This window comes from Medicago sativa, chromosome 7 (assembly GCF_051527215.1).
Source record: "Medicago sativa cultivar Bolivia chromosome 7, Bolivia_mono, whole genome shotgun sequence".
Classification (NCBI taxonomy): Eukaryota; Viridiplantae; Streptophyta; class Magnoliopsida; order Fabales; family Fabaceae; genus Medicago; species Medicago sativa.
This window is the reverse complement of record NC_140755.1, coordinates 64,418,762-64,438,020: the sequence shown is the minus strand read 5'-3', so window position 1 is coordinate 64,438,020 and position 19,259 is coordinate 64,418,762. Positions and strand designations below refer to the sequence as shown.

The following is a 19,259-nucleotide window of genomic DNA, read 5'->3' as shown; positions in this document are numbered from 1 at the left end:
GATTCATTCAATTAATGATGTATGTGGTTCATAATATGGACCACATACATCATTAATTGAATGAATCTAAAAAGTAAAATTTGCTTATAAAAAGAAACGGAGGGAGTAGAAGCCAAAGTTTAGAGATGAGTGGCTCAAGTTGATTGGTCGCTTTCAAATGGATTTGACCTTTGTGGTCAGCTTAACAATAATATCTAACGTGCACTCAAATATGAACATAAAATCACTTCCAATTTTCTTTGCCTAAAAGTATTTTTAGTGCAACAGTGGTACTAAGATCAAATAAAATGTCAACTATACAAATTGCAGCTCTAAATGGCTGTCTTTTTTATATCCAAAAGGTCAAATTCAACATCATTTCTTGAATTCGCAACATTAATTATCATTCCAAACATTCCAATTCTACTACTCTCTCCTTTGTTATTCTTCTTTATGAAATTATTATTGAGTTGCAAAATATGTAAAAGGAAAATACGAGGAAAAAAGAAAAGAAAATTATAATAGAAATGTAAAAGGAAAGGTTAGCGAAATATTATATCGTTTGATTTGACCAAAGAAATTTCGAAGAGGAAAAGTATAGCGCATAGAGAAATGCTGGGAGTATAATTATGTCGTACGTTACAGGTAAAACTTAAGAGTTAAGATAGAATTTATTTAATTTTCTTGGAGCATCTACTAGTATTTTCACTGGGATGCTCAGGGGTTGTAGGTAATTCTTCCGTCCTAAATTATAAGTTGCTTAGATCATTTCACACGTATTAAAAAATTTAGTTAATTTTTTATGAAAATAAAATTATGAGTTGATTTACAAAAATATCTTTAATAATGATATGAGAAAGATAAATTAAAAAAAAGAATAATAAATAGTTAAGTATATAAAAGAAAAAACAGTATTAATATTTCATTAGTATTGTAAAGTGATTTTTAATTTGGAATGAAATTTTTTTCTAAAACAACTTATTATTCTTTTTAAGAAGCTAATTTTTCCAAATCAACTTATAATTTGTGACAGAATGATTATTAGACATAATTTTTTAAGAACACAAATTCACTTCCTCCAACCGATAAACGTTCACTTCCTCCAATTTAACACTTTAATCAAAATTTATAAATGAATCCACCAACAACTATATATTATTACATTTTAACAACACATTTATATTAGAGATGTATTATTTGAACAACCATTTTGGTGACAACTTTTGGGATAACCATAAATTTACAAAGAAAATTATGTATTGACACGAAAACCAAAACAACAGAGAGAAAGTAAAAACATAATATAAGTATGAGAGATAAAGTTATCATAAAATGGTTGTACAAATATCATTTCCTTTAATTTTAATACAAATGTATTAAGTAGGACACATAAAAGGTAAAGAAAAAGAGACTACTTGTATAACTCCTTCTCCTTAGGTATCCTTTTATTTCATCTTCAATGTGGGTATCAGATAAATGGTGGTCCTTAATAAATACTCCATCCGTCCCTATATGTAAACCCCTTTTGCTATTTTCACATTTCTTAAAAAAAGTTGTTAGTGTAATTAATGTGTCTAATTTTTGTGTTAATATTACTAAATTGTCCTTTGTCTGTGTATTAAATTTGATTTTTCATATTTCAAGATAAGTTAGTAGTATTAATCAGTGGTATGTTTAGGAAAAAATAATAAATGCATCTAGGAATTTGAAAAGGGGTTTACATTTAGGTACAAATTTTTAGTCAAATAGGTGTTTACATATAGGGACGGAGGGAGTAAGTACCACTTTTCTTTTCATTAAATGCTAAGTTTATAGACTTAAACGATCCAATTGGAGATGGTCTTAAGGCTCAATTTGATTTTATTTATAGGTCATGTTAACTTGTGCCCTTAGGCACATGTTAATCATTAATGTCATTCCATTAATGGTAAAAATTTATTGAAAAAAGATTATAATAAACATTTTGACCAATAAATTAACACAATTTCCGATACATTATTTCTATCAGTGGAATTCTTAACATGTGTCTTAAGGACACAAATTAACATTTCCCTTTATTTATTAATTTTTAATCCAAGCACAAGTTGTACATGGATTGATGAAAGTTTGAACATCACCAAATACATAGAAACCCGTACAAACGCTCAATACAATGCAAGATCCAAAATCACACTAATAGATCACCCAATACAATTATTCCCTAACCTCAAAACAATTACAAACCAACTCAAGTTTTTTAATGATAAATATTACACCCTCCGATCACACATATAAGCAAAAAAAAAACTTTCACGGTGATTAAGAAATGCAATTAAGTGTAGTTGATTTTCTAAATTTTGTGTAAAACATAAGTTAAATTGACTATATTACCCTTTTCTTAAAATTAATACAACAACATCATTGTACAACCGCATTGAGAGAAATTTATTAACCCCCCCCCCCCCCCCCGAGAATAGGCAAGACATTGGAGCAAGTCAAAATTATTCTCATAGAAGACCCATCTTCATTAGGGGCTTTGTTCAAGTCAAAATTGTTCTTGTACTGCCCTCCAAATGCTACATCTCCAAACTCACATGTTTGCTTTGTTGTGACCTCATCATTACTTTTTGACATCACTTCACCTTCAAACAAAGTATCTTCAATTAGGTTGGTATCTCCATCCCCATCAAGTGAGTCATCAACAACAAGAAGGGAAATATCTTCCGAGTTGTTGTCAATGCCCAAATCAAATGAGGGTGCTTCATTAAACCAATTTTGTGGGGATGCCATTATTTTATTTTTTTTAGTTGAAAAGAAGAAGTTGTATTGTAGGGTGATAGACAACCGTAAATTAGAGGAAGATAATATTGTGGAGAATTGACAATAAATGGGTTTTTATAATATTGGGTACACCAAGAGTTAAACTTGTGGAGAATTGAAATGAATGCATTATGGAAAGCTGTTATGGGAAACATGTACTGTACTTGTATTCCAAGAGGTGTTTGAAAACCACAGAAGACTTTAAAGGGGTATATTAGGAATAACAGTGTGAAAGTGGTTAGTTTTGCTTATATTTGTGACCAAAGATTGATTTTTTTTTTTTTTTTGCTTATATATGTGACTGAAGGATGTATAATATTGATACCTTAATGGTACATAAGTGCTATCCAATATAAGAGAGATGCTAAATGGTACGGAATTCTTTTGTACGAAATTTGACGAACTTCGTACATGCAACCTATCTTCTCATTTATTTTACTAGAAAAAAAATTGGATATTAAATTAAGGAAAATGTTAATCAATGCCCTCAGGACAACGGTTAAGGAAGCAAATATAATAATTTCATATTGGAATTTGTGCATTCAACTCCTCAAAAGTTTAAAAAGTGGTATTTTTAACTTAAAACTTTTTTTTTTTTGGTTTCCTTAATCATTGTCCTAAGGGCACCGATTAGCATAACCCTTAAATTAAAGGTTAAATTGCATTTTTGATCTCTTAACTATTTAGGTAGTATCGCTTTAGTCCCTTAATTAAAATTCAATTTATTTTGGTCCCTTAACTTCGCTCCGTTACACATTTTGGTCCTTTCCGTTAGTTTTAATTCAAAAACATTAGGTTTTCTTCCTCTTCTTCTCCTCTTCTTCATCTTCATATCATCTCCATCAACCTTTAACAACAAGAATCCCTGAAAATTTTCAGAAAAAAATGAAGAAAACCTAACGTTTTTGAATTAAAACTAACGGAAATGATCAAAATGTGTAATAGAGAGAAGTTAAGGGACCAAAATAAATTGAACTAGACCATCGACCCGTGTTATCGCACGGGTCATATCAATAGTAATAATTGACAATGAAATAAAAAATAATATAAAAGTGCGATGGCAGTTCATTTTATAATGGAACATCTACTCTGCGAATATAACATAATATTGAAATAGCATGAGTCGTTTAACACAAAAAGTTTGACACTTTGCTAATACCTTTAAAATGAACATATGTTGGAAAAATATATTATACAACGAAGTACTACACATTACAAAAAACTTTTTTATAAACCACATTCGACGTAACATTGGTATCTTCACCGTCTTCATAATTTATCAAGATCTTCAAACCATCTCTTGAAGTAACCCTTGATATTGCAACATACAATTGTCCATGTGAAAAAACAGAAGAAGGTAAATAGACACCAACATTTTTTAGTGGCTAACCTTGGCTTTCATTGATAGTCATTGCAAATGAAACAATTAACGGAAACTGATCTTTGAATATTTTTTTTTTTTTTTGCAAAAATTACTTTCATTACTTTTTTTTTTTTTTTAACAAAAGAGTAATGCAGGAAGCACTACTCAAAATATATAAATCAAAAAAAGTAGAAGTACATCATAGAAAAGGGGGACTAGGCCAAGGACCTTTTCAAAAAGAAATAAACCTGAAGTTGGGCATTCCCAACCTATTCCTAATATACTCCCTCCTGATGATGTCAGGGATGTCTATCCACCAAGCTAAAGAGTAAAAAGATAAAGATAAGCCTATATTAGCTAACCTATCTGCACAAAAATTTCCTTCTCTATATATATGAGTTACAAAGAAACTCATACTTCTAGTTAGATATAAACAATTTTCCCATCTAGCTTTCAAATGCCAGGGCACCACAGAAGAGGATTTGAAAGCTAGAATGACTAATTGAGAGTCAGATTCCATCCATAGATTAGTGTATCCTTTATCAACAGCAACTTCGATTGCAATCATTGCAGCATGCAACTCTGCAACCAAGGCGTCACCTGGACCAATATCAATGTTGAATATCAATGTTGATAGTTTTTTGTTATTTACAAATGATATACTTTATTTATTAATTTTTTTTTTGTGCATCATATACTTTATTACTTATCCTCATTGAACATGTAACACATTCTTTCAGTCTTTGGAGTGCATTTTATCCTCCAAACATTTCTTTAGTGTTTAATGAATCATCGTATTTTCCTTTCTTTTCTTATTATACTTTTAACTTTGGATATTATTTCTCAATTCCTTCCACAGATTTTTCTTTTGATAGTAATGGGGAAATTTTGCTAAAATTCATTCAATGTATCTCAAACTTTTTAACCAAGGACTAACAATTCTTATGTCTTCCACATCTAGAGTGGTTGTTGCCTGTTATCATGAATTAGTTGTTGCCAAGTTTTACTTATGTCAATCGACTTGTATTGCATATGAGCATCTTTAAGGATTAGCAAAAGTTTATTCTCTAAGCCAATGGTAGTTCACTTTCATAATTGATTGATTCGCACAGGACATAAATTATAATGTCATAAAAAATATGAACATAAATTTATTCCTCTCGTATTTTTCTTTAATCGATCCTCACAGACCACAAATCAAACCTGAACAAAAGAAACTAAACTATTGTCAGAACTCCCAATTTAAAATAGCAAATCCTTTCAATGGTCTTTGTAAATTTTCAACAATTTTGCAACCGAACTAATGTTCAACACTTTCAATATCAAAAGCAACCAAACTTAATTGAAGGAACAACAAATTTCAATAAGCATTTAGAATATTCATGTGAAAAGTCTACACATACAACAATTTTGCCGACTTAATGGCTGAACAATCTGATCCTTCAATTATGCTTAAAACATCATGCAATGCAAAACCAAAATTCAATTATGCAAAATAAAAGATTGACTACCCCTTGTTCATTTTGAAACCATCACCAACAACAATATCATTCTATACACCAGTACAGTTGAGTTAGTTCAAGTGGTTCTCAAGAGAACAATCCAATTTGAGCTTCATAAACAATTCGATTTTTCATGCAACTTCATTCCCATTACACAATAAATTGAATGTGGTCAAGAAATTGATATACATTTTGCTCAAACATATAATTAATGAACCACCATATCACAACATAAATTAGAATACATAAATAAGAATATATAAGAAGACGTAGATAAGAAAGACATCTTTTTCATTGAACTACTATTAAACTATAATAAAATAGACATAAGAGCCAAGATATTAATTGGTCAGTGAGCAAACTAATATAATTGAGTGTCCTCTAATGGTAAAGGTAAGAAAACTCCTAATGCTTACAAACCATTCTGCAAAATAAAGTGGATCAAATGAGTATGGTTTATAGGAGTATAACAAAATCAACTTAGAAAAACTGAAAACAAAAGTGAATATATAAACTAAAGAGAAGAGTAGAAGGAAAAAAAAAAAAAGCAAATGATTTAATCTACTTGACTATGTCTTGTGTAAATCCTGCTACACAAAAGTACCTTGATACAAAGCAAGCCATAAATGACACAACAATCAAATTTCAATAGTGAGCAAAAATATCCGGCATAACATAAGCAAACTCAACATCATTGTGTTAGGTTAATATTGTAGTACCCATCAAATAAATAAAATATATTATTCAGGTTAATGGTTTGCATTGTAGTCCCTGTCAATTAAAATATATTCTTTAGCAACATTGAAAGGAAAAAATTGGAAAATACTTCTTTTAAGCCAATTAATATATTTTTAAAAATGGGATAATAGCAATGTTGTAGAAAAATACCTCTATTGGAGGATGTAATAATTCCCTAAAATACTGAGTCAATATGTTAGCAATCCCTAACAAAGAAAACCAAATGAAAATTAGCTCATGAGACTTTTCATGCTAAATGAAACCACATAACAGAAGAGATTGAGGGCTATATAGAGAGGTAAAGAGAAAAAGGCACAAAAAATACACTAAAAAGAAAGTAACGTTGGGTATTTGCAGAATGGAAACAACTTTGGTACCAGCAGTGCACATCAACCTAAGAGGTTACAATCAACCATCAGCCATCATCATCATTCATCAACTTACTCCAACCAGTCATCAGATCCCTACATTTGAGCAATAAGCAGATTTCATGCTAGTACTATAATAGTAATACCATTTGTAACGATGAAGAAGATGTAAAACATGTAACACAATGAATTTTCATCTAGCTAGAGTTGTATTGTATTATACAAAATTATACATCATAAGGAAATAAAGTGATTGTAATCCAGTAAAGTAAGAAAAAACTCACTGTATTCCCAAGCATGGTTGCTTATATAAGAAAGCTAAAGCTATCATCAGAAAGTGCATTTGATTGCCGTGCATTTTCTGTGTTCTCTATTTCTTTCTTAACAACCATCCTTCTACCAAAATCAAAGGATTCCATACTCAATATGAGCATCACTTTTTGGAGATATTGAGCAACCTATCAATATATCAATTCACTCACCTATCACATTTCCAAAAAACAATAAGAGAAACAACAAAATTGTTTGAATTAGAACAAATATGAAAAAAATAAAATAAAAAGGATTTGTGCATCACAATTTAAAAAAGGTATGGCAGTGAGAAACAAAACATATTGATTCAAATGAGCTAAAAAAAATATTTAGAATCCATTACTCATGAAAAATGCCTAAATTCTTTATCTCAAAATCTATCATTCGTACTACCAAAATATTTCTCCAATCGATCTGAAAAGTCGATGCCAAAGAGAAATTACAAAAGTAATAATTAGAAAATAGAGATATAAATCAGTGTCAGAAGAAAACATGAGATATTTCTTCATCATGATGGCGTGTCATAGAATGGGAAGGATGAGAATTGAAGAGATAGTGGGAGAAGAACAAATGATCAGGAAATAGAATGGAAAAAGAAAGGATTTGCATGCTCACGCAAATGAAACATTGCTTTTCTCAAATTTATTAACGGAAAAAGAAAGGATTTTTCAAAAGATGAAACATTGCATACTCACGCAAATTTTTGTTTTGTTTTTCAACAAAAATAGGATAATTAGGTTGGAAAAGATAGGAGCGATCTGTTTAAAGGAAATAATAGGAGTGATTTGTTTTTTTAATCTGTTAATAGGAGTGATTTTTTTTTTAAGTTTATCTGTTTATCAGCAAAATAGAGTTTTGTTATAGGAATGTAGCTAATCAGCAAAATAGATTTTTTTTTTATGTTTATCGATTTTATTTGTACGATTTTTGTGTTGGAAACAAAATAGGAGGAAGCTGTTATAGGATGGACTCCGTTTAGTAAAAGGTGTGAAAATTAGGGCCAATTTGTTTTGTTCAAGAAAATAGGAGATTAGGTGTGATGTGGCCGATTTGTTTCAACAAAAAAATAGGGTTAATAGGGAAATAGGAGATTAGGTCCAATCTGTTTCAACAAAAAAAATAGGGTTAATAGGGAAACAGGAGATTAGGTCCGATTTGTTTGAACAAAAAAATAAGGTTAATACGGTTAAATGATAGGGCCAAACCGCAAGTGCACGGCCTATAGAAGTAATAGTAGTAAGAAGAGTATCGTTCCGCTAGGGAGTTGTTCAACTTAATTAACTTTTAAAGAATGATTAGAGGAGAAGAAAGTTTGATAAAAGGAGGTTTGATTGCTGAAGGTAAATAATAATAATAATAATAAAGAGCCTTGGGATTATTGGTTTGTCATAATAACAAATCTTTCACTAGACAAGACTTTAACTTCTAATTCCATGATTTACACAGTAATTTCTTAAGACCGGTTTCCCTTTAGCCCCTCACCTTTCCGATGAAAGTCCGGTGAGAGTTTACTTCTAGTAACCAAGTATATTTCGCTGACTTGATTACTAGAAGATGCTTATAAGGATTGAAACTACCTGTGTCTCAATAATTGCAAGGACTATTTCGCTGTCTTGCAATTATTGTCTAGATTCACTTGTTCCAACATCAAAGCTCCGCTCTCGCTTTATGAATTGATGTTTAGGATAATGGATTAACAATTATCAAACCCTCCGCTTTCGCTTCCACAGTTTGATAATTGTTAATTCATGTTAAAACGGTGAATCTAAATTAGAAATTACGGCTACATAGAATTAGGGTTAAAGCTTGGTTCGTTAGGATTATGTCATTAGACTTTTCCAACAATCCCAAGACAAAGAAGTCTACACACTCATGTTCATCGTAGACATGGGGGAAGAAGAGAGAAGATAATAAAATAAATTGCGAAAGAGAAAGTAAAGGAATAAAAGACTTTATTAAAATAATACTTGAAATATTCTAAGCAAAGGTGAATGTTTATGGTGGAGAGCTACTCTATTTATAGCTTTACAATCGACTTACAAACTAAGCAACTAAAAGGGCAAAACAGTAAAGCTGCAACAGGGTAACTTGGGCCCGAAGAAAAAGCAGCAAACGTGGCTCTGGAGGGTGGCACGGCCGTGCCACATGTTGGCACGGGCCGTGCCAAGGTTCTGACTTGGTGGGAACATATTTTTGTCCCGTATCTTCGTATTTTCGCACTGTATTTGCTCCAGTCCTCTTTCTTTTGCTCCAAGACACCTTCCACCATATATTCGTTCCTAAAATATAATAAAAAGTAATTTGTAGTAAAAGATTCAAAAAGGAAATAAATTGCAATAAAATCAAATCAAATCTTTAATAAAACTAAACTAAATAATGCAATAAAATAGACTAATTAATGACTCATCATTAAACAAATCGGAATTAAGCTTTAGGGTTAAAACAGTAAATTTAGGCAATAGGATTTAGGTTAAAATTAGGGCTAAAATAAGCTTTCGGGTTAACTTTTATAGATAAATAAATAGATTTTAATTAAGGGACCAAAGTGATACTACCTAAATAGTTAAGGGACCAAAAATGCAATTTAGCCTAAACTAAACAAGCACTAACACTAGATTAAAAATAATAACAAAAATACAACACCCTTTTGTAGAAATAATAATAGTGATCATGTCTCTTTAAAAAATAATATAATGATCATGTCTCATACCATGGACGATAAAGTCCACTGAATTTGCAATAAAAGGTGCCAAGAGATCAACTTACTTCTTAGAAACCGAGAAAATAGGTATATGGTACACATGAGATATCAAATCAGTGCTTCTACTCTGCAAAGAGAAAAAAAAAACCCAACTATTGCTCATCCGTGAACTTTCGTATGCACATGCACCTTATTCGTACCATTCCGCATTATTCCCAAAATAATCATATCGACACACTCCTTTGTTAATTTTTTCTTAGTCAGGGTTTGAACCTCAAACCTTACATATGTTTGCATTGTTCATACCAACTAAGTTAAGCTCACGAAGACCCTTAAAATTATTTAATAGAGTTACACTATTTAAAAAAAATATAAGTTTCAATAAATTTTGTAAAACACATTCCAATTCTAATTAATACGAATATTAATTGATAAGAAAGTGTGTTGTTGGGAGTCACAAGAGTTTCTCTTTGTTCTCTCTCTTTCCTTTCTCTCTCGTGAGCCGTCACAAAAACTCTAGTTTCTACTCCTTCATTCATCAAAGAGGGGTGATTTAAGGTCAATTTTGACCCAAAATCATTCCTCTAACTAGTTTTTTTCATTTCCTATATTGAAATAAGTGATTTTCACATCAATTTTGTTTGTTTTTTTTTGTGATTTCTCCGTCTTAGTGCGACCTTGGTTTGTTCGTCGTCTTTGTGCGGCGTTGATTGTCTTTCTTGTTTCGTTCAAGTATTTGTTTGGTTCAAATTATCAAATCATCTTCGATCTGGTGCAGATTAAATCAATGACTTTGGCGTCGTCCACGTTGCAGATATGAAGACCTGAGGGTTGAAGCAAAAATAGAAGTTTAAAAGTTGAGTTAAATATGCAAATAGTCTAGTAAAAATGTATTTTTAGTGTTAGTCCTTGCAAATTGATTCATATTGGATTTGGTCATTGTGATCCTTGCAAAATTGATTCATATTGAATTTGATCATAATATGTAGAATATTTGATTTTAATCCTTTAAAATATGGACTAAAATGAATATTATATGCATCAATTTTAATATGAATAAGTTTTACAGAGACTAAAATAAAACTCCAAGAACCAAAACAAAAGATCATATATTTGTAGGCCTTCATGGGCCTTGGAGGGGGGAAGAGAGTTAGGTTAGGTATGCTTCTGGTTTGACATGCTGTTATTTGGACCATCTAGAAGTCTTGGAATGACCTTATTTTCTCTGGTGGCACTCTCCGTGAGGAGCCTGTGGTGGATAGAGTGAAAGTCTTAGCTTGCAAGTGGTTTCTTGCTAAGTGCCCTGCTAGTTCTTGTACTTATCATGAGTGGGAGGTGCAACCCGTCCTGTGTTGACATCGGTAGGTTTTGGTGGTGGTTTGCCTCGGTTCTCTTGGGGGTTTGGGTGGGGGCTTTTGTATCCTCCCTCCTGGCCTGCTTTTGGGGTTGTTTTTTTGCTTTTTTGTCTCTATCACGACATCTTTTTGTTGGGTAATGGTTGTTACTTTTTGTTTCTCTCTTTTGGTGTAGCTTTCTCTTTGTGTAGTTTTTTTTTTCCGTATTCGGGTGGTTTTTGGTGTGGCCCTTGGGGGTTTATCCCGAGGGTTGATCCTTTGGTGGTTTTCAGGAGCGTCACTTGACGAATGTTTTGATGTATCTTGTACAATTCTCTCTTATATATATATATATATATATATAGGGGTTTGCTACAATAGACCCACTCATTTTCATGAAGGTCTATTTTAGCAATCAGCACCTTTTCACTTGGACCCAAAGACCCTTGTTTTTGTTTTTTGGGAAAATTAAAGATGAAGGGCAAAAAGGTAATTAGTTATTTTTTTTTTTGTTTTCTAATTTTCCTTCTCCACCATCAGTCCGTGTATCTCCCTCTTCTGAGTTTTTGGTTTCCATCCCAACCTTTCTCTCGTTGAATCTCCATCTTTTCACTAGCAATCTCTTCTCTTAAACCTTGCGAATTTTCGTCCTCTTCCCTTGAATCATGTTTTTCGATTTTTGTTTTGCAGAGAAACCGCTGAAACCCTAAACTAGTTGAGCAATAAGAAAAAAAGCAATAACTAAGAAATAACCCGAACTCTTGGTTATAACTCCTACTCATTCAAGTTTTGAGGTTATGACCTGAACTTCTTCTATTTAAATATCAAGCAACCAAGCATGTGCTACACAACCTCCCCAGACTCTAATTATCATTACATAATTGCATAATTGTTTCTTCACTCATATGGCGTCAAAGAATATGAATTACATCTTTTAAACTGATTATATTGTTGTTTTGCATTTTTTTTCAAAACCTGGATTGTTATTTATCAAGAGTTAAGACTTGAACGTGTACCGGGCTTGAACTCTGGAAATATTCAGCACATTGATTCCTTCAATTTCAATGCAATCTTTTGATGTTCCTAAATTATAATTTTGTTTTTAATTTTGTTTTGTGCTTATTTATAGTTATGGTTAAACATCTAGTTTCTAAACCATATGAATGTTGAAATATTGATGCTGAATTATAAGTTTTTGTGTATTGTTGAATCATGATTGTTAAAAATTATTGTTCGATTATGAGTGTTGTTAATTGTTCTTGAAAATATGAATGGTTGATTAATTACATGTTTGGTACTGTGAATTATGTCTAAGTCTGAAGCATGAATGGATCAAATCCAAACTCCCGATCTGATCTCGGTTCATAACTTTCAATCCAAGGTTAAATGAAATCGATGGAGATTGAGTCTTACCTCATGAACTAGAGCGATCGGAAGTTAGAACCTGAGAGGTTTTTTTTTTAATTTTGAGGGACATGTGAGCATTTTGATGGCCTATTGAGCAACTTTCATGTAAAAATAGAGTTCAACCCAGAAATTTATGGGCTATGTTGAGGCAGCCATACCCATATTTCAATATTATCATTTCTATTTAAAAGTGATATGTAATGTAGAACAAATTTTCTTTTTCCTTTTTTACACATAAAAAGGAAAAATGACACATTGTTTCTTTGGAAGGTTATATACTAAAAAAATGTGCTCTTCATATGAAATTTTGATTGACAAGGAATGCATCAATATAATAATTGCAAATCAATCTAGATATAAACCACATAAAATGACATTCATACAAAAGAAATCGAAAGAACCCATATATAGTAGTGGATCTCGTTAAAAAAGTATCCTCTTTACTGACTGCAACCTTCACCTTAATTTCATCTTAGTGGATCTCGTTGAAACATTTCCTCTTTACCAATTGCAGCTCGATCAAGGTCATAACAACATTTTTGAACATCTTGCCTTTCATCTTCACATGTTGTTTTGAACTTGATATCGTTGTCATGCCAATAGAAGTATGTCAGTTGACATGTGATGGTCTGATTAGGCAAGTGTAGCAAATCGTTTACTAAGTTAAAGTGATAAGTCGAGTATCGTATCCATAGGGATTGTCGTTTTGTCCAGAAAACTCGCATTATTTTTTTTAAGTTGACAATATAATAAAAGATAAGGCTTAGAAGCTTGCAATTTTTATTTGTTTGCAACAGAGCAAGTTTACCTGTTTTGGTTGCAGAAAAGGAAGCAGCTGTTAGAATTCTTTGAATACCCCTATTTATATTTTGTGATATTAATTAACATTAATTTCGTCGTTTATGTTGGATTTCCACCATTTCTTAAGGTAATGAAGGTCAAGGTTCATTAGGTCTACCCATCTATGCATCTTATTACACTCATAACACATTCTCTCTCTCTCTCTCTCTCTCTCTCTCTCTCTCTCTCTCTCTGCCGGTAGTTATACAAACAGGCAGCCCTATTAGTGTCTACCTTACCAAGGTTCAAAGAGATTGGTTCTATTAGGTTTACTCCATGTAGTTGCTTGTTTCCTTAATCACTAAATAGTTACCTCCTAGGTTTAGTAGATTTTACTCAGTAGCAGTAATGTCACCCCCTAAGTACTTACTACTAGGTTCAATTCGTTTTCGGTATCTTTCGCTAGTTACTAACTAATTACTTCCTAGACATATAAATATTAATGTACGAGCTATAAATATCAAGATATAAGCAGCAAGATAATAATATCAATATTAGGCCCTGTCACAACCTAAGTACCTAATATAGGGTTACTATCCATTGAAATAAATAATTCCTAATAAAACTAAATAACGAACAGGAAATAAATAAAATAAAACGACATTATATTAAATAAATATCCAACGAAAATAAACAGAGGTTCATCTTAGAACTCTAACCTAAAAACGATTAGTTACACATGGTAACTAAAAACAAATTACTAAAGATAAAAACATACCTTAGAAAATCAATGAGAAGATAGAAACTCCTATGAAGCTCCCAAATTGCCTTCCTCTTGAACTGCCACAATTCTGAACGAGAAATTCTGAATGAGGAAGGTTGGTATTTATAGTGAGAGTTTCTACCTGAGTTTGGGCAAAAACTGTGGGCTTTACCCACAAAAAAGTAGGAAAAGATGCTTGCGCCCCACACTTTTCAGATGCACGGGGCGCATGGGAGAGCATGGAAAACCATGCCTTAGGCACATGGAAATGGCCTAGGCACATGTCATCTCTTCCTAGGCCAAAATTCTTTGATTTTCCGTCATTTTAGGTCTTCGTCTTCAGATAACTTGCCTCGGAACTTGGAAACAAAATTCCTCCCTCTTGTAAGTCTCATGAGGCCTCTTGAATCTTCATTTTTGCTTTTCCTAAGTCTTCAAATATCTTCGGATGTTCTTGATTTGTTGATTGGTTGATTTCTTCGTGATATACTTAAAAAAACGCATAAAATTGCTATTTTTCGAGAAAACTAGAATTACATACTCAAATATACACCCTCCGGTCACTATTATAAGCAAAAATTAACTTTTTAGGTTCATTCATTTAATGATGTATTTGGTCTATAATAAAGACTATATACATCATTAATTGAATGAACCTAGAATGTAGATTTTTGCTTATAATAGTGACCGGGGGGTGTAGAAAACATTACAAAAGTTCCGAAATCATAGGAAATTGTTCTAATACTCCTCCTTTTTGCTGCTAAAACCTACTAAAAATAACTGAAAAACATGCTAAGAATAACGTAAGATGACATGTCATCAACATGTCATCTATATCAAGTTTATAACATCTTAGAAAACCTTAACTTTCATCATCATTCAACATTTTACATTGTTTTACATATTGTTTTCTTTGTAAAAGTTTGGGAGTGAGTTGTTGCGCTAGTATAAGGCAAAATGTAATGGGAGTTAATTGTCGCAGACACAACGACAATTAGCTACATTTGGATAGCAAATTGCAGTTAATTGTCGTATATGGGATTTAGGTAATTTTGAATGTGGGAGAGCAATTATTGAAGCTTAAAGACCAATTTCCTTTTGAGAGCTCTAAACACACCCTTTAGTTTTTAACTAAACTCCAATCTACCTTATTTTGTTATTAAATTGACAACAACAAAAAAACTTAATTCCAATTTAACACTATTTTATCTCTTTTAACTTTCCTCACTTTCACCCAGACTACTGTGAACTCTTTTACCTTATTATTAAACATTTTTATCTTTCATCGTTGCACTCTAAGTTCCCTTTTTTCTTCTGAAAAATAACCCCCACCTCTAATGTTACTAGGGGTGGAAAAACAAATATAATACGTTTGACCGGCCCATTTAACCCACTATTTAAGATAGAGTGGTTTGATGTTTGAGTCCACCTTTTCTAATTGGTCCGCCCCGTTTATCCTGTCGTAAAAGGGGCAAGCAAGTTGGCATGTAGGCTCTTCAAAAGCAAAAAATATTAGACGATTAATTTTCCCACCCTATGCCTTTCCTCGCGCGCCCTATTTTTTTCCAATTTTACCCCTGGTCCGGATTTCGTTTTTCGGATTGCATTGTTAGAATTTTGCAGATGTTTCCGAATTTTAAAATCCGGAATAATGTTTTACCAGAACTTTTGCAATTTAAGCTTTATAGTTCGTAAAATAAAATGCGAATAAAAATAATAAACAGAAATAAAAAGACATAAGAATAAAAAGAAGTCATTTTATTAATATATGAACAATACATTACAATAATTTTCAAGCTTTTTAAGCTTATTACATAATATCCTAAAACTATTTCTAATCTTATCCTATTACATAAGCTATACCAGTGGCTCCAGTCATTGGTGGAGAGGAAAGAGGGTGGGAGGAAAGAAGATGGCAGGGAAGAAGAAACCAATGCTTCCTGATGGGACATACCAGTTGCTTTGGTGTTGGTGGGGAGACAGAGGGGGCACAGGGGCCTCTAGGGAACAAGAGACCATGATGGTCAACATGACACCCAGGCAAACCAACCTCACACCCAGACTGACCCCTTTCCTATTGACCAATCATATGACCCCTGATGGATTTCTAAAGATGCCTCTTTCTATGAAAGGCCAACGATGGAAATACATCGTTGTAGAAGAGGAGAAGAGGAGAAAGAAGAATGTGTAAAAATGTTTGAGGAAATGAACCATATTTATAGGGGGATAAAAAAAAGGTGGGGAAGCCATCAATGCCGGTCAAAAAACGTGTAAAAATAGGTTTTTCAACTTGACCACCGCCCAAAACGTTTGAAAAATGTTTTCTTTGTGGTGCAGACCACCGGCCAAAAGCTTCTGGTGCAATCCGGAATATATAATCCGGAATACACATATATTCCGGATTTAATATTCTAAAAAGATACGATCATGGCGTGAACCAAAAGATAACTTAGGACTGTGTATGGTGATGCTTGGTTCGTATTTTAATATCCGGATTGCTTCAACATTGGATTCTTTTGTGTGTCCCACATTGCACCGACAATTTTCGTGGTCAACAACGACCATATACCTCTATAAATAGGGGTCCCTGTTTTCATTACAAGTAAACTACAATGCCCAGATACCTCTGCAACATGGAATTCCTTGGCTTTGATTCAAACACCAAGCTAGCGGCAGTCTACTACAACGGTGGAACACAACCCCATCTGTTTAGGATTCGCGACGATGTCACCCTCTTCGGGCTGAAGGATGAGCTGGATCAAATCAACCGTCAACTCAACCACAGAGACACGAGGAGGGTGGTCGGTGTTAAATATCGATGTCCATTGTCCGACTCAGCCGGATCTCTTCGCTTTAGCCGGATGAAACTCACAAACGATGGCGGCGTGAGAACCATGTTCTCTGTCTTTGGTCAGCACACCACTAGAGGACCGATCGAGTTAGACGCTTCGTTGGTTAGATCTGCTGAACAAATTCTGAAAAGTTTGCACCAGCCCAGGAACTACTTGTAGAACTTATTGAACAAGAGACAACATTTTCTTTCGCAACACGTTGTCGAAATTTTTAGACACGTAACCACCTACTTTCGTAGCGTATAATTACAGGCCTAAAAATTCCTTTTTCTAAGTTCAACAAACTCTTAATTAAAAGAAAAGAAGTGCTATCGCTTTAACCTTTTCAATTAAAAACTTGATATTTTTCTAAGTCCGATATCGTTTTTGCTCTTTTGATGCGTAAACGATATCTCAGTATCTCTATTTTCATAGTAGATTTTCAACAATTGCAAAACAGAATTTTTCAAAACAATTTATTTAAATTCTCGTTACACTAAAAGAAGCGCGTAATTTACATGAGTTCCGTCGGGGCTCTGCTGGAGGGACCAGATGAGGAAGAAGTTAGTTTAGATGATTCGTGATAATATATTATGTTTTATTTAATCGCGTGTTTTATGTTAGTTATGTGTTGTTGAATTAATTTGTTGCATTATGTTTTGGATAATATATATATATATATTATTTAAACTTTCATTATGTTTTAATTTACGTCAAAGATGTTCATTTAATCGATAAAATAACCAAAGATATGCATTTCGGATTACTAAATCGGGAATAACATTGGGCGTAAGTGTATTCCAGAAAACGAAATCCGGAATGACTCAGCATAGGATTCTTTTGTATGGACCACATTGCACCAGGAGCTTATGTGGTCCACAACATCCAAGGACCTCTATAAATACATCCTCTCCGGTTTTCACCTTTAATACCATCTAAACACACAAACACACCAAAGCAAACCATGCAAATTTTTGTCATCAAACTGAGGATCTTTCTCACGCTGTTTTAAATATATATAGATCTCTATATAACAGCATGATAAAGATCCTCAACATGTTGTCAAAAATATATAGATAGTCCTTGATGCCTCCTTGATAGATAGATAGATAACTCAAAAATATCAAGAGGTTTCTATTGTGAAGAAGATTTTCTTCTTAGACTTGGTTGGGTTTTGATGATAACAAACACACATCACAAAAGAATAAAAACCATGGAGGTTCAAGTTGAAGAATGAAGACAATGGGACTTAGGCTTCATAGTTATATTTTTGTAAGTATGGTCCTTATCTTTGACATTATCATTCTTAACAAGACTTAGAATGCTCAGAAAATAATTACAAATATTTTTCCTAAGTTCCCATATGAAGCAATGCTAAAGCTCTCATTAAAATAAATCACACACTCACAATGATTTTCATATAAATGTGATTTTACATTAAAATATTTTTGCATGAAAATATTTTGATTAGAAATATCATTTTTGACTTTGAAAAATCATATAATCAATTATGCCTCAAATAAATGTTCTTACACGCATGCATTCATTTGGAATAATGGTTATATTGCACTAAATTTGTTTCAGCATGTTCTCTTTGAAAAATCAATTATGAATCTTGCATTTTAAATTGTATTGACATGATTTCATAGTGGCATGTATTTTGGCAAAATTAAGTTCAAATGCCAACGGCACTTTTTGCAACGTCCCTATTTTCTTTTTACATGCTAACTGATCTTTTCACATACAAATAATTAACATGCTAATTGATCATGAACCAAAGAGTGTAAATATGGCATAATTGATTTTTAACGGATCATTTTAATTGTACAACGGCAATTTTTTCAAAAAGCATTTCATACTCATTTTTATGAATAGGTGCCATTCAAATATGTTTCTATTCATTGATAACTCTTTTTGAAAAAATAGCATTGTTTCATAAACATCTTTTTGGTCTCTATAAATTCAATTGAGAATCAAAGCAATTTAGAAAGACAACAACTTTCATTATCTCAATTGACATTTTCAATATCACTTGCTTTCAAACTTTCATTCAAATTGTTTTGAAAACTTTGCCTACACTTTAACATTTATTAAAAAGTTTTCTGAGCACTAAGTCCATTTGTTAAAGTGATATTGATAAAGATATACAGTCATACATTTGTTATTCTTCAATTACTTTGTTGTAAAGTTCTAGCCATTGTTGGTGAGAATTATTGTTAAAGATAGTGGGGTGCTATCTTGTGATTGTTGTAAAAGGTTCTTTGATTCGGGGAGATTCAAAGTCCACCAAAAGTGTTTGGTGTGTGTTGTAATCAAGAGAGAGGGTTTCTTTCTTGTGTTTATGTTAGAAAGATTGTTAGGGGGTCTTGGGGTGAGATTGCT

The 19,259-nt window shown here is 32.5% G+C and overlaps 1 protein-coding gene across 1 annotated transcript; it reads left to right on the top strand.

Moving 5' to 3' along the window:
• Positions 1-16,658: 16,658 nt before the first annotated feature.
• Positions 16,659-17,057, top strand: LOC146907656 (uncharacterized). Its single transcript, XM_085729136.1, has one exon. It carries the CDS (start codon positions 16,659-16,661, stop codon positions 17,055-17,057), a length of 399 nt encoding a protein of 132 aa, XP_085585262.1.
• The last annotated feature ends 2,202 nt before the right edge of the window (positions 17,058-19,259 follow it).